Source organism: Oncorhynchus gorbuscha, linkage group LG11 (genome assembly GCF_021184085.1).
Source record: "Oncorhynchus gorbuscha isolate QuinsamMale2020 ecotype Even-year linkage group LG11, OgorEven_v1.0, whole genome shotgun sequence".
NCBI lineage: Eukaryota > Metazoa > Chordata > Actinopteri > Salmoniformes > Salmonidae > Oncorhynchus > Oncorhynchus gorbuscha.
The window spans coordinates 40,531,241-40,546,213 of NC_060183.1; the positions used below are offsets into that span (position 1 = coordinate 40,531,241).

The following is a 14,973-nucleotide window of genomic DNA, read 5'->3' on the forward strand; positions in this document are numbered from 1 at the left end:
CAGCAAGCTGTCCCATATGATGCAAAAAGCAGCATCATATGATGCTAAATGCATCATACAGGCCAGATTTGGGTATTTTGAAAGTTATGCATCTTGAAAACTTGATTGCTGACATGCAAAACATTGAGACTATATCAACAATGGACTAATGAAACAAATACCAAAAGATAATTTTGGGGTGGAATTTTCCTTTAAAGATGGGCTGAACTGACTGATTTAGCCTCTAGGTCAATCCTCCTCATTAGGAAATGTATCTGAGAAAGAGATTTGGGTCTTGGAGGCATGCTTTGATGTGGTTGTCTCGTGTGTGTGTGTGTGTGTGTGTGTGTGTGTTCGCACGCGGTAAGCGCTTGTACACACTGCCAAAACAGTACACAATTAGTCACTCACCCTTCTAGATAACTTGAAACAGTCTAATCAGGTCGAGTCTGGAAGTAGCTTCCTTCGCCAATTAGCTTCAGCCGGCTGTTGTGTGACCGTGGCAAAGTTGGTTTGACTTTGGATAGCCTATCTGTGGGGCTATTTAGGGACCGCCAATTAATTACACAATGTAAATGGGACAATATTTTTATGTTGAACACCTTTTAGTTGTATCATTAAATGCTTTCAATATTTGTATATGAATTTCCACAATATATAGTGGTTTTGAGGTTTATAGTCAATTGAAACTTGGAGCTATTGAAATGTTAAAATATTGTCCCAATATTGAGTGTACAAAACATTAGGAATACCCCCCCCCCCCTCCTTGCTCTCAGAACAACATCAAGTTGACTGGATGTCCTTTGGGTGTACACATAGGAAACCTTTGAGTGTGAAAAACCCAGCAGCGTTGCAGTTCTTGATACAAACCGGTGCGCCTGGCACCTATCATACCTCGTTCAAAGGCACTTACATCTTTTATCTTGCCCATTCACCCTCTTAATGGCACACATACACACTCCATGTCTCAATTGTCTCAAGGCTTAAAAATCCTTCTTTAACCCGTCTCATCCGCTTCATCTACACTGAATAAAGTGGATTTAACAAGTGACATCAATAAGGGATCATAGCTTTCACCTGGTCAGTCTATGTCATGGAAAGAGCAGGTGTTCATAATGTTTGGTACACTCATTGTACATTGTGTAATTTACTGTTAGTCCTTCACTAGCATCATAGGGATATCCAAAGTCAAACCAAATTGACCATGTGCATTATCGATTGGGTCTTGATGATTACTTGGGTGCAGCCAAATGTGGGCAGGATTGAAATAACCCCAACCCAAAGAAAATGGTGGCGTTCCCTTAATTCTGTGACATTTTTCCCCCTAATCATCTCACAAATCTCAGATTTTGGACAAGACTGACTTTATGACCAAAATGATCCGATTTACCCTTTGTAGTCAATTTTGACACTAGAATAAATGTTTATGACTCATCAATGCCACATGGCTGTTTTCAACCAGAGAAGTTGGTTTTTCAGTTCAGTCTAAGGCAAAATCACTAAAAACCTACCTGTAGACCTCAATGAAGTGTTCATACTCTGACACAGGGTCAATTTGGTCGATGGACGTGTGTATTTCTTTGTGGACCTTTACTATTTCATCAGTTAAGAGACTGGTAATTTCACTGTATTCCTCCAAAATCCCCTTCCTGAAAATGACATAAAACACAGTTAGAATATGCTCAATTTATCTATTAGTATAAATCTCTATGAAATATATTATCCAATAACTAAAAATATTGAATACATATTTCTTTGAAGTTGGTGGACCAAACTGAAAGCCAAAGACTCAAGTGCAACTCTCCACCGTGTTGCGGGAAATGGAATGCAGGGGAGGGGGATAGTTGTTTCGAATACAGCCTAAGTGTCGTTGCAATTTGCCAAACTTCCACAAGGGGGAAAAGTTAGAAAAGTTAGAAATAGTTGCTTAAAGTAAAACAGCACCCCAAAACCACCTTTTGTTATTCGGTAAATTAGCCCATTGCTGATATCGTCACAAATTCTTTGCATGTCAGTAATCAAGTTTAAGATACATAGCTTTTCAAATACATAAATACAGACGGTATGATGCATTTAGCATCATATGGTGCCGGCTGTAAACAAATACCAAAAGATAGTTTTTGGGTGCAATTTTATTCAATGTTGTAGTACTCGAGTCCGGTCTCGAGTACTACAAAAATCTAAAAGTAATACAAGTACTCGAGTACTACAGAAATTCCCAGTTTATGCTAGCTAGCTGCTCGTAGGATGTCATGTTATGCCATTGGAGTGGGTGAGTGACTGACCTTTGTTTATATTGTTTTTCTGAGTCTATAACACAACTAGAGATGCAGGTGTGATTTGGTAAGCTGGCAAGAACCCCTGTCATCCAGTTAGCACATGTCTTGCGTTTGCAAATTCCCTCTGGCGATCTACTCCGATTTCAGAGCACTCTCATCTGAGTGTGCCAGAGCGCAGAACTGATACATTTACGAACACACAACACCCGCTTAATATGACAGGTGTCAGTAAACGTAGGCAGTGGTGGAAAAAGTACTTGAGCAAAAGTTAAGATGCCTCAATAGAAAATGACCCAAGTAAAAGTAACCCAGTAAAATTCTGCTTGAGTAAAAGTATAAAAGTATTTGGTTTAAAATATACTTAAGTATCAAAAGTATAAATAATTTCAAATTCCTTATATTAAGCAAACCAGATGGCACCATTTTCTAGTTTTTTAATCCAACATTCAGACATAATTTACAAACAAAGCATTTGTGTTTAGAGGCAGTAGGGATGACCAGGGATGTTCAGTTGATAAGTGCATGAATTTGACTATTTTCCTGTCCTTCTAAGCATTCAAAATGTAAGAAGTACTTTTGGGTGTCAAGGAAAATGTATGGAGTAAAAAGTACTATATTTTCCTAAGGAATGTAGTCAAGTAAAAGTAAAAGTAGTCAAAAATATAAATAGTAGACCTCCTGAGTGGCGCAGTGGTCTAAGGAACCACATCGCAGTGCTAGAGATACTGGGTTCGAGTTCAGGCTCTGTCGCAGCTAGCCGCATCCCATGGGGCGGCGCACAACTGGCCCAGCGTCGTCTGGATTAGGGGGGGTTTGGCCGGCAGGGATGTCCTTGTCCCATTGCGCACTAGCGACTCCTGTGGCGGGCTGGGCATAGTGCACGCTGACACGGTTGCCAGGTGTACGGTGTTTCCTCCAACACATTGGTGTGGCTGGCTTCTGGGTTAAGTGGGCATTGTGTCAAGAAGCAGTGAGGCTTGGTTGGGTTGTGTTGTGTTTCGAAGGACGCACGGCTCACGACCTTCGCCTCTCCCGAGTCCGTACGGGAGTTGCAGCAATGAGACAATTGGATACCACGAAATTGGGGAGAAAAAGGGGTAAAAATATATAAATAGTAAAGTACAGATACCCCAAAAAACCACTTAAGTAGTACTTCAAAGTATTTTTAATATAAGTATTTTAAACCACTGAATGTAGGCAAAAAAAGTCATAGTTGGTCAAGAATGCTCTAGATAACATGTAAACAGCCTAACCAGCTCTGCTACGGAGAGTAAAATGGTCAGTGGTGTGTTCCCATTTGTGTCTGTAAATAGCTAGCTAGCCAACTTTAGTCAGTAAACTTGAGTGCATGGTTGTGACAAGCATGCATTGGCAGGCAAGCTGCAGAAGGACAAGGAGGCTACAATTTCCCATCGTTTATCAGTGCAATTTTGACGTCAAACTAGCTGAAAAAGTTTGAGAGGGTATATCTGATGTTCTTTCATTAGATTTTAGCTCATCTTGCTCTGGCTAGCATTACTTGTTGATGTGCATAACTGAGGGAGAGAGAGCCTACCTCATCATGCTTGTTTGATCAATAGGACTGTAAAGTTCTCAAATGTAAGAGGACTCCCGTGGTGTTTACATAATTGCAGAAATCCATTCAGGTGTATTTTGTGGCTTTTGGCAAATGCGTTCTAATGATCTAAAAGTCACGCTGTTGCAACTGCCTGTAAACACACAGTCCAGTTCAAAGTGAATGATGGCAGGCCCTTGTAGCAAATGGCTTGTTTGTATAAAGGCCTACTGTAGCTCTGATTGGCTATGGCACACCGGTCTGTGTAGACTCCGGTCCTAGACAAAACAGATGTTTTTATTCGGTTTTATTAATTGCAGTGGCTATTAATTGTCCAAACGCACAGCCTCTTTCCCGGTGTATATTACTATAGAATTTTCACAAATGCCTTAGTATACCTAATTACCAAACATTCTAAGTGGTCGCTTGCCAGATTTTTTACATTTTTTTTTTACAATTTATTTTTTAAAAGTGTCACCTGTGGGTGTATATGAACAGATTTTAATAAGATTTCATGGTTGGTAAAATGCTCTCAGAGAAAGATGTCTGCTGAGAAAGATGTCTTTACATAAACTATTCATTGACCTGGCCAAGGCTTTCGACTCTGTCAATCACCACATCCTCATCGGCAGACTCGGTAGCCTTTGTTGCTCAAATGATTGCCTCGCCTGGTTCACCAACTATTTCTCTGATAGAGTTCAGTGTGTCAAATCGGAGGGCCTGTTGTCTGGGCCTCTGGCAGTCTCTATTGGGGGTGCCACAGGGTTCAATTCTTGGACCGACTCTCTTCTCTGTATACATCAATGATGTCGCTCTTGCTGCTGGTGAGTCTCTGATCCACCTCTACGCAGACGATACCATTCTGTATACTTCTGGCCCTTCTTTGGACACTGTGTTAACAACCCTCCAGACGAGCTTCAATGCCAACACTCCTTCCATGGCCTCCAATCGCTCTTAAATACAAGTAAAACTAAATGCATGCTCTTCAACCAATCGCTGCCTGCACCTGCCCGCCCATCCAACATCACTACTCTGGACGGGTCTGTCTGCGACCTGTACGCTCTCGTTGGCTGGCCCTCGCTTCATACTCGTCGCCAAACCCACTGGCTCCAGGTCATTTACAAGACCCTGCTAGGTAAAGTCCCAACCTTATCTCACCTCGCTGGTCACCATAGCAGCACCCACCTGTAGCAGGCGCTCCAGCAGGTATATCTCTCTGGTCACCTTCAAAACCAATTCTTACTTTGGCCGCCTCGCCTTCCAGTTCTCTGTTGCCAATGACTGGAACGAACTGCAAAAATCTCTGAAACTGGAAACACTTATCCCCCTCACTAGCTTTAAGCACCAGCTGTCAGAGAAGCTCACAGATTACTGCACCTGTACATGGCCCATCTATAATTTAACCCAAACAACTACGTCTCCCCCTACTGTATTTATTTTGCTCCCCCATTATTTCTCTCTACTTTGCACATTTTTCCATTGCAAATCTACCATTCCAGTGTTTATTTTTTTATATATATATTTTTTAAACTTGCTATATTGTATTTACTTCGCCACCATGGCCTTTTTTGCCTTTACCTCCCTTATCTCACCTCATTTGCTCACGTTGTATATAGACTCATTTTTCTGTTACTCTGTTATTGACTGCATGTTTGTTTTACTCCATGTGTAACTCTGGGTTGTTGTACGTGTCGAACTGCTTTGCTTTATCTTGACCAGGTCGCAATTGTAAATGAGAACTTGTTCTCAACTTGCCTACCTGGTTAAATAAAGGTGAAATAAATAATTAATGCTTGATATGCTTTTGCCGAAAAGCTTTTTTGAAATCTGACACTGCCAGGTGGATTAACAACAAGCTAAACTGTGTTTTGCTATATTGCACTTGTGATTTCATGAAAATTAAATATTTTTAGTAATTTAATTTGAATTTGGCGCTCTGCAGTTCAGCGGATGTTGACAAAAATGATCCTGCTAACGGGATGGGTGCATCAAGAAGTTAAACAGGACATCTGAAAATGCCTCTGCCTCCTAGTAATCCCTTGACAGCTATGAAATTATGTAATTAAGCCTCATCTGGGATTGTCCCACATGAAAACAATAACTCCTAACTCGCTATACTAAAATAATTCTGGATTTACGTAATTCCGAAGAATGTTTAAATTGCCTGACATGTTAGGGTGTTACAGATATGGTAATCTGCAGTGTGCTGCTGGACGTCTAGGTTGGACAGTGCAGAAAAAGGAGCACTTTGCACACAGTGACATATGCACCCAAGTGTGTTAACCAACAACATTTCAGCCCGTAGACCTTCATCAGTTGTTAACCTAAGAGTCGGGACCAGTAGTGTAGTGGAGGGTAAACACCTTTGTGGGAAAAATGCAAAGTATCAGGACTTAATTTACTCACTGCGAACAGCGTTGTTTACCTACCTTATTTTTCAATACTACATCACGTAACAAAGACGTAACAAAGTAGCATGACTTAAAGTAACACATCATATAGAATTGAAACAAAGTAACCTAACAAAGTAACCTAACAGAACAAACACACTTGGAGCATACATCACAGTACATTGACCTCCAGCATCTTTTCAAAGCCATGAGATATCATGAGTATGTTGTAATCCCTTCCCGAATCTCCGCTTGACACACTCACAGTGCACTGATCATCTCCTCCTGCATCTTCTGCAGGGAGTCGAGGAGGAGGGGCAGCGTGGTGTCGTGGTAGTGCTCCTGGTGGAGCTGGGCGCTCCGCACCGCCAGCACGTACTGGTTGTGGAGGTTGTGCAACTTCATAGTGGTCTTGTCGTAGCGCTCCCTCGCCTTCTCTGGCTCCTTGCCTGAAATCAAAACAAGAAGACATTTTTAATTTGTTTTATTTAACCAGGCAAGTCAGTTAAGAACAAATCCTTATTTACAATGACAGCCTAGTGGGTTAACTGCCTTGTTCGGGGGCAGAAGGACAGATTTTTACCTTGTCAGCTCGGGGATTCGATCCAGCAACCTCTCGGTTACTGGCCCAACGCTCTAACCACTAGTCTGCCGCGCCAAAGAAATGCTGTGCTGCTGGTTTGTACGGAGGTTTAATTTGGGTGTGCTTCATCATTCGAGGGACATCATTGGGTGTGCCTCATCATTCGAGGGACATCAATTGGGTGTGCCTCATCATTCGAGGGACATCAATTGGGTGTGCCTCATCATTCGCCTCCCATGTCAGTCATACGATCTGCCTCCAAAGGTTTGGTGCGGTAGGTATTGATGCACTTCAGATGGTTTCTACTAAGACTTCATGCATTTCTAAGGAAAACTCCACTACGAAAACATATTCAACTTAAGCTTTCTGTCAATGTTCAGTAGAAATGTTTACCTTTCACCATTGCTTCTCTGTATTTTTCTTTGGCACTGTGGGCGTCCTTTGTCAATTGTCTATAGGTGCCCTTTAACTTTTCTAGGTCACTTTTTGTCACCTAGAAGAGATAATGTCAGAAACATCACATCGTCAACAAAAGCATCTTTGACATAAGTAAAGTTCACCTCGTTTATATTCGGACTACATGTGAAACACCCTGTCAACAAACGCTCCATAACCGTAAATAAAGTCAATGCACAGGGAGGATAGTGTATGAAGAAACGGTAAATGTGTGTAAGGTGAGTGCATACAATACCTTGTTCATCTCAAACTCGATCTGTGTGTGGATGCTCTGGTAGCTCTTCTTGACCTGCTGCTTGTCTTTGATCATCATGGTGAGTCTGTGCAGAGGGCCCGAGTTCAGCTCCTCCGCGTGACACTTCATGATCTTACTCAGCTGTTCCGTCTGCTGGACCATGTGGGCCCAAGACTGGAGAGATGTAGGTGGAAGAAGATAGATGAGAGGGAGAGAAAGAGGGATATAGGAGATCGCAATGTCACGCCTGATTTCAGTATATAGGAAAATCAACTGGAACTTTAAGGCATGATGTATTGTGCAAATGTTTTCTTCTTCGAAGCAAAAGCATTTAACGCCTCCTGTAGAACACTTTCAACACAACGCTGTGGCTGATATCCCACTATAACCAACCCAGTTCCACACTCCCCTTCCAACATCCTGCTCAACAGCAGAAAAACAACCCACATTCATAAGTGTGGGATCCCCACTGGTAAAAACATCAGATAAAAAGGGAGATATGGTTTTTAATGAATCTACATGTTCACTGGTGTGTGTTGTGTCTAATAATATAGCATCGCTGCCTGCACCCGCATGCCCGACTAGCATCACCACACTGGATGGTTCCGACCTTGAATATGTGGACACCTATAAGTACCTAGGTGTCTGGCTAGACTGCAAACTCTCCTTCCAGACTCATATCAAACATCTCCAATCGAAAATCAAATCAAGAGTCGGCTTTCTATTCCGCAACAAAGCCCCCTTCACTCACACTGCCAAGCTTACCCTAGTAAAACTGACTATCCTACAGATCCTCGACTTCGGCGACGTCATCTACAAAATTGCTTCCAACACTCTACTCAGCAAACTGGATGCAGTTTATTACAGTGCCATCCGTTTTGTCACTAAAGCACCTTATACTACCCACCACTGCGACTTGTATGCTCTAGTCGGCTGGCCCTCGCTACATATTCGTCGCCAGACCCACTGGCTCCAGGTCATCTACAAGGCCATGCTAGGTAAAGCTCCGCCTTATCTCAGTTCACTGGTCACGATGGCAACACCCATCCGTAGCACGCGCTCCAGCAGGTGTATCTCACTGATCATCCCTAAAGCCAACACCTCATTCGGCCGCCTTTCGTTCCAGTACTCTGCTGCCTGTGACTGGAACTAATTGCAAAAATCGCTGAAGTTGGAGACTTTTATCTCCCTCACCAACTTCAAACATCAGCTATCTGAGCAGCTAATCCATCGCTGCAGCTGTACATAATCTATTGGTAAATAGCCCACCCATTTTCACCTACCTCATCCCCACAGTTTTTATTTATTTACTTTTCTGCTCTTTTGCACACCAATATCTCTACCTGTACATGATCATCTGATCATTTATCACTCCAGAGTTAATCTTCAATATTGTAATTATTCGCCTACCTCCTCATGCCTTTTGCACACATTGTATATAGACTCCCCTTTTTTTTCTACTGTGTTATTGACTTGTTAATTGTTTACTCCATGTGTAACTCTGTGTTGTCTGTTCACACTGCTATGCTTTATCTTGGCCAGGTCGCAGTTGCAAATGAGAACTTGTTCTCAACTAGCCTACCTGGTTAAATAAAAAAATAAATAAATAAAAAATATCATTTTGGCTTCGGCGGTCAACAAACCACCATCTTATCATCTCCTATCTTGCCTTAGGTTGCTGTAGTCGGTGTTCACTGTTGGGTCTGTATTGTACCGGTCTTTACTGTGTATTGATATGTTTGAATAGTTTGATACCTTGGAGACATTGCTGATGTAGTCCATCTGGGAGGAGTTGTCGTGCTTTTCCACCTGCTGGCTGATATTGAGGAGAAGTGATGCGTACTCCTTGTCGCTCTTCACCCGTAGCGTCATGAAGCGCTTCACCGTCTCCAGCAGCTTCAGCTCCCAGTCCTGCAGCTTCAACAGCCCGTCGTGGGAGTTCCGCAGGTCCCGTCCGAACCCCATCGTCCCTCTTCCCTTCAGTCTTCCTCAAGGCACGCTGTTTAGGCTCACACTTCGCTGGGCCGAGAGGACGGGGAAATCACCCTCAGGTCTGCATCTTTCCTGGAAGGAGGATTGAGAGGGACAGAAAACGAAGCATTGATATTTGCACATACAGAAGCTATAGTACATGGGTGAAACCTATTTTTCTACAAAGTACAGCAAACAGTTTGTGGATGGTTTTCTATGACATAGCCTAAATAAAAAGGCACTCCTTTCATTAGCCAAACCCTTTATAGACTGCAACAGCCTGTTAATGGAAGAGGCAGAGATCTCTGAAATAATGAATAAGGAGGGGAGGACGACCAGCTTAGCTCAGGAAGTGGGTGTGAGAACAGTGAACAGCACAAAACTGAAGCGTAACAAGAGACGCAACACATAGACTAGCCCTAGCCGCATCACACCACAGCTCATCAGCTCTCAGGTAAGTAGCCTGTTAAACCACATGGAGACATTGATAGAGGCCAGAAACCATTGTTTGATATACTGTATCTACAACAACAGGATGTAGGCTGGTGAATTCTCTAACATGAGATATAAGGGTCAACCTTTATAGATAGATTCACTGTACCTCTGCTACTACTAGATATTTAATCTGTCTTTAAACCTCAGGGGGGGAGAGCGCATTATCTCCGAGCCTTCTGTTCTGTTCCATTGTCTCACACAAAATACTTCTTTTTTTTAAAAAGGGAGTTATGTCTCACAAGGGAGTACAACAAAAAAAAAGGTACCAAGAACATATCTTGAACTATCAGTTTTGGAAGGTAAAAAGTTTGGCAAATACAATTTGTCAAAGATGTACCAAGCATCCCAGAGGGTAGAAAAATGTGGTTTACTATTTGGGAATGTGCTTGTGTGTGTCCCAGTAAGATCACACGTGCCACCCACTGTAGACTAATTGGAAAGGAACGTCTTCAAATAGTGTGCCTTGGTCTAATATTTGAAAACGTGCAATCTCCCTTATGAGAATGGAGTGGCTGAAATTCAGAGATGTAGAAACTTAACAAGAACCGCCTCATTCGTCAAGCAGACTTGTCTAACCTGTGTCATCAATGGGTCATAGCATAAATACCAGGACAAGCACAACAAGAGGCTACTAAGCAAACACTAAAATGACCTCCACATTCAGGAAACCTTTTTTAGTCTTGAATTGTAACAATTTAATGATACAGAAGATCATGGGAATTGTATTTAGGCTGTCCATGCAAAATCAAGTGGACGGAGTGTCAGGTTTTCGGTCACGGATCACAGTGAAATATTCAGGCTTGTTGCACATTCTTGGCATGATGATGTGAACACTGCCTGAAAGGAATTCAAAAGGCGTAATTTTACCACCCACAAGTCACAGGCTAACAAGGATGAGGTACATGACTCCACTCTACAGCGCGAGTACTGAAACTATACAGTTTATAGCTAATGTCTCTGGTTTACTTAAAAACAAGCTTTAAAATACCATTACAGAAGCTGGATCAGAAGCAAATCTTTCACAGCAGAAGACAAAAGCATGAACCGATCCTCAAAATGATAACATAGGCCTTTTATCATTGAGGAAACCCCATAAACTGACATACACTAGGCTACTAAAAGTTAACTAGCTAAACAGGGACTTTGCCATTCTAGAATAGCTTCTGTATTAGCCTAGGCCTAACAACCATGCATTTTTGTGAAACTTGATCTCCTGGCTACCACTTGCCCCTTACATTACTGTGAACAGTTAACATCCCCTTTACAAGGTGGCTTTGAACACTTACCTGTAGCCACAGGCAACACCACACGTTTGACCTCAACAAAGACCATTTTCTAGAACACCTACTAGTCAGAGAAGATCAAGGGAGCATCTTCAGGAACACAGACTACAGTGCATGTTCAAGTCATCAGTCGCCTACCAAATGTAAAAGCCACCAGCAAGCATCCAGAGAAAGAGTATGAAAGAAAACCACAAAGTGGTTATAATGCAATTGATGTAGGCCGGCCTAAGAATCAAGCCATGGGACACCAACAAGAGAACGCTAAGGGGGGCCGCAACTCCCTATTCTCAAACACCGTAGGCTATATGACAAAAAAAAAAGATTGATAAAACTCACATTGAAACATACAAAACAAACTATAGGCCTAACTATGACCAGACTGATTCATCCCACTAAACTAAAGCCACAAAATGTCAGTGTCTGACTGATAGGGAGACAAAAGTGGTGAAGGCAAACACCAACTAGGGATGGGGTAAGATCGATACAGTAGAGTATACTGTGACTACAAGTATCGATAAAAATGATAAAATAGCTAGGTAGTTATGTTAGCTAGCACTATATAGTTGTACCTGCGCCGAGACTCCAGTATTTCTCATCCTATAGTCATTTTTACATGTTTTAAAATGGTGTGCCAACATGTTTGAGTACTTTTTTCTTCCTAAACTTGTTTTCTAATGGCTCTCTCTTGTTCCTCTGCAGCAGACATAGTGAGCAATATGTTTGGAACATCAAATTGAATAAAATCGCAGAATCTAAATCGCAAAAGCCAAACATAAAGAATTGAGATAAATATAGAATCGCAAAACGTATCACATGATATTGTTGGATGTCCCTGGCAATTCCCAGCACTACCACAAACTTACAAAAACAATGGAGTGGACTGCAAGAACACGTTTCAGCATTTGACATCCTGATAAACAAATACCATTGAATAGGTCTGTGTTAGTAGACATTTAACACCTTTCAAGGCTTTTTTTCTCTCCATGCTTCCTAATGCAAGAGAGCCGCAAAGCTGCGGACTTGGAGCTTCAGGAACAGGAAGCTGTAAACTGTGGTAAACCTTCACCTTTTTCCCCTGACACAAAATGGTTGTTGGTTCCTCCATCATCCGGCAGGCAACATCTCAATACTTAGCCTTTAGGGTCTATAAAGACAACATTGAAAATTAAGCTTGCATAACATACTGAGTCATCCACAATAAAGAAATAGCCTCTGACTGGCCATCTAGTGAAAGTAAAAGAGGGAGTTTGTTGTGTCACTTACGAGACAGATCACTTTGACCTGACAGTGTATCGTGACAACAACAAACCTTGGGTACAAAAAAGGAAATTCAACCAAAGCCAGCGCATTTCATGAGCACATTTCATAAGCCCACAGATGTGAAAAACTGGTCAAACAATAAGTTAATGATAAAGATGAACAGCTCTCAATTTCAAACGACTCTTTGTAGTAAAAGATAGGCTCTTTCCGTCCGAGCTTCACAAAGAACTAATAAAGTTTCTATTGAGAGTTTCAGGACAAAGCTAGTCCCCTGTATATAGCCTTGTTATTGTCATTTTGTTGTGTTACTTTTCATTATTTGTTACTTTAGTTTATTTGTATACATATTTTCTTAACTCTTTCCTGAACTGCATTGTTGGTTAAGGGCTTGTAAGTAAGATTTTCACAGTAACACCGGTTGCATTAGGCACATATGACAACTAAAGTTTGATTTGACCTAAATGAGGGACAGCGAGCAAGGTGCAATGCCCGGACTATTTTCATGATTTAATGCAGCCTGGAACAGCTACAGTAAATGGGTGTCAAATGGGCCACAATGTTGTTGTTTGGACACATTTGGGTTATTTTCCTCCCTAATGTGTGCAACAAATGACGAGTCAAACAGTGTGGTTGTACACTTGCACACAGGAGTATGACAGTGAAATGTCTTCATGTGATGTTGTTACAATCCTCTCTCACCAGCAATAACACAATTAGAGTGGGTGGTGGTGGGCTGCTGAAGGAGATCATCAGTGGGAGTTAGCTAAGCTCAACAAGGATTTGCTGTGTGCTACAGAACAGGGTCTGTAGGGAGGGTACTGCTACTTGAATACCCCATCTGAGCGAGCAGTCGAGTAAAGGAATGTCCTCATTCTTCTCACTGGTGTGGCATGAAAAGGTCATGGAACTCAAGGCTGACAGACAAACAGTGTCCCTGACATGAAACAACTGATGACGATACATTGTTTTCTGGATTTGCATTTCTAACCTGTGTGTATTAATGTAGGTGTATGCAAACACTGTTGCTAGCTAATATATTTCATTTGGCCAACGAATAGCCTATCTATGATGGGAGAGAATATTGGACACAGCTGGTTGAGTGTGACAAAAGGTTTTGTCAAGTCCTATTGGACCAGTTGGCTGTGATAAGGTTTGCTGTAACTGCATCCGTTCCCTCCGCCCATTTTGTAGCAATTCATAATACAGTACTTCACAGCAGCATTGAACTTTTACCCAATAATACTTGTTATACTGCAAACAAGTTGTCATATGTCAAAACCAGTTCTGCTAAAACAATAACAATCATGACTAACTATTTGAAAGCTGACATAATTTGAACCGTTTCACCTAAAATGGCTATTTAACGTTACATGTTTCCCATCCCGAGGAAAGTTTGTGTTAACAATTATGCAGCAAAGCAAAGGCATTCGCTAGCTAGCAAGCTAGAACAACACAACAGACAAATCTCCTTACAGTACGGCGGTGCCTCTTCTTACCAAGTACAGTCCAGTAGTTAATTAGCAAGAGTAGGCTAACTAGCTAAATCTGAACATAATCTGATTCACATTGGCTAACTAGCAAACTATTTTAGCGGTAGCGTGCTAGGTAACGTTACCCACAGTGACTATTTTACGGGCGATAAACAGCTATGTATTATAAAAGGTCGCTATAATAATATCATGGCTAATTAAGTTATCCGTATTTTGATTAGCTTGCTAGCTAGCCCGCTAGGTAAACTTAGCTATTCCTGCTATTAATGTCGGGTGCCTGGCTGGACGTTTTTTTTTTTCTTTAGGAAAAAAATCTAAACCATTTCTCGAGTGTTCGTTCTCTAGCAAATATCACATCTACATGTCGATTCCGTTCAAATAGACAGTTGATACAATCAATGGCAGATTGCACTCACTTTATACTGATAGTTTCTTTTCTCTTCTACTATTTCTCAGTGTTTCCTGATTCCTTGGAATTCTTCTTTTCTTTTGCTCCGCTGCCCGAGTTGGGATTCGGGAGGGGTTTCCGCTTCGAGCTCTGTACTGGTACCATAGGATTATGACGTGTGTGTAAAATATTGTGTTTTAGAAAGAAATATAAAATGTTAAATTACACAGCTTTGATCCTGATATACAGTGCCTTCAGAAACTATTCATACCCCCTTGATTTATTCCACATTTTATTCCACATTTTGTTGTGTTACAGCCTGAATTCAAAATGGATAAAATATATGTTTTTCTCTCACCCATCGATACATAATACCCCATATTGACAAAGTGAAAACGTGTTTTTAGAAATGTTAGCAAATGTATTAAATTAAAATACAGAAATATCTCATTTACATAAGTATTCACACCCCTGAGTCAATACATGTTAGAATCACTGTTGGCAGCAATTACAGCTGTGAGTGTTTCTGGGTAAGTCTCTAAGAGATTTGCACACCTGAATTGAACAATATTTGGATGAACCAGGTTTTCCTCTGGGATTTTGCCTGTG

The 14,973-nt window shown here is 41.5% G+C and overlaps 1 protein-coding gene across 3 annotated transcripts in view; it reads right to left on the bottom strand.

The window, feature by feature from the left end:
• fer (fer (fps/fes related) tyrosine kinase) overlaps positions 1-14,512 on the bottom strand; it is a 38,553-nt gene extending 24,041 nt beyond the window's left edge. For 2 of the 3 annotated variants that reach the window (XM_046369611.1, XM_046369609.1), the window contains exons 1-6: positions 14,393-14,512; positions 9,233-9,541; positions 7,478-7,651; positions 7,180-7,279; positions 6,469-6,652; positions 1,491-1,628 (exon numbers count right to left, since the gene is read on the bottom strand). In XM_046369611.1, coding sequence (XP_046225567.1) covers positions 1,491-1,628; positions 6,469-6,652; positions 7,180-7,279; positions 7,478-7,651; positions 9,233-9,442 — 806 coding nt within the window. In that variant the 5' untranslated portion in view covers positions 9,443-9,541; positions 14,393-14,512. Of the gene's footprint in view, positions 1-1,490; positions 1,629-6,468; positions 6,653-7,179; positions 7,280-7,477; positions 7,652-9,232; positions 9,542-12,292; positions 12,371-14,392 lie in introns of those variants that run through there. The other variant, XM_046369610.1, reaches the window with a different exon arrangement.
• Between the last annotated feature and the right edge of the window lie 461 nt (positions 14,513-14,973).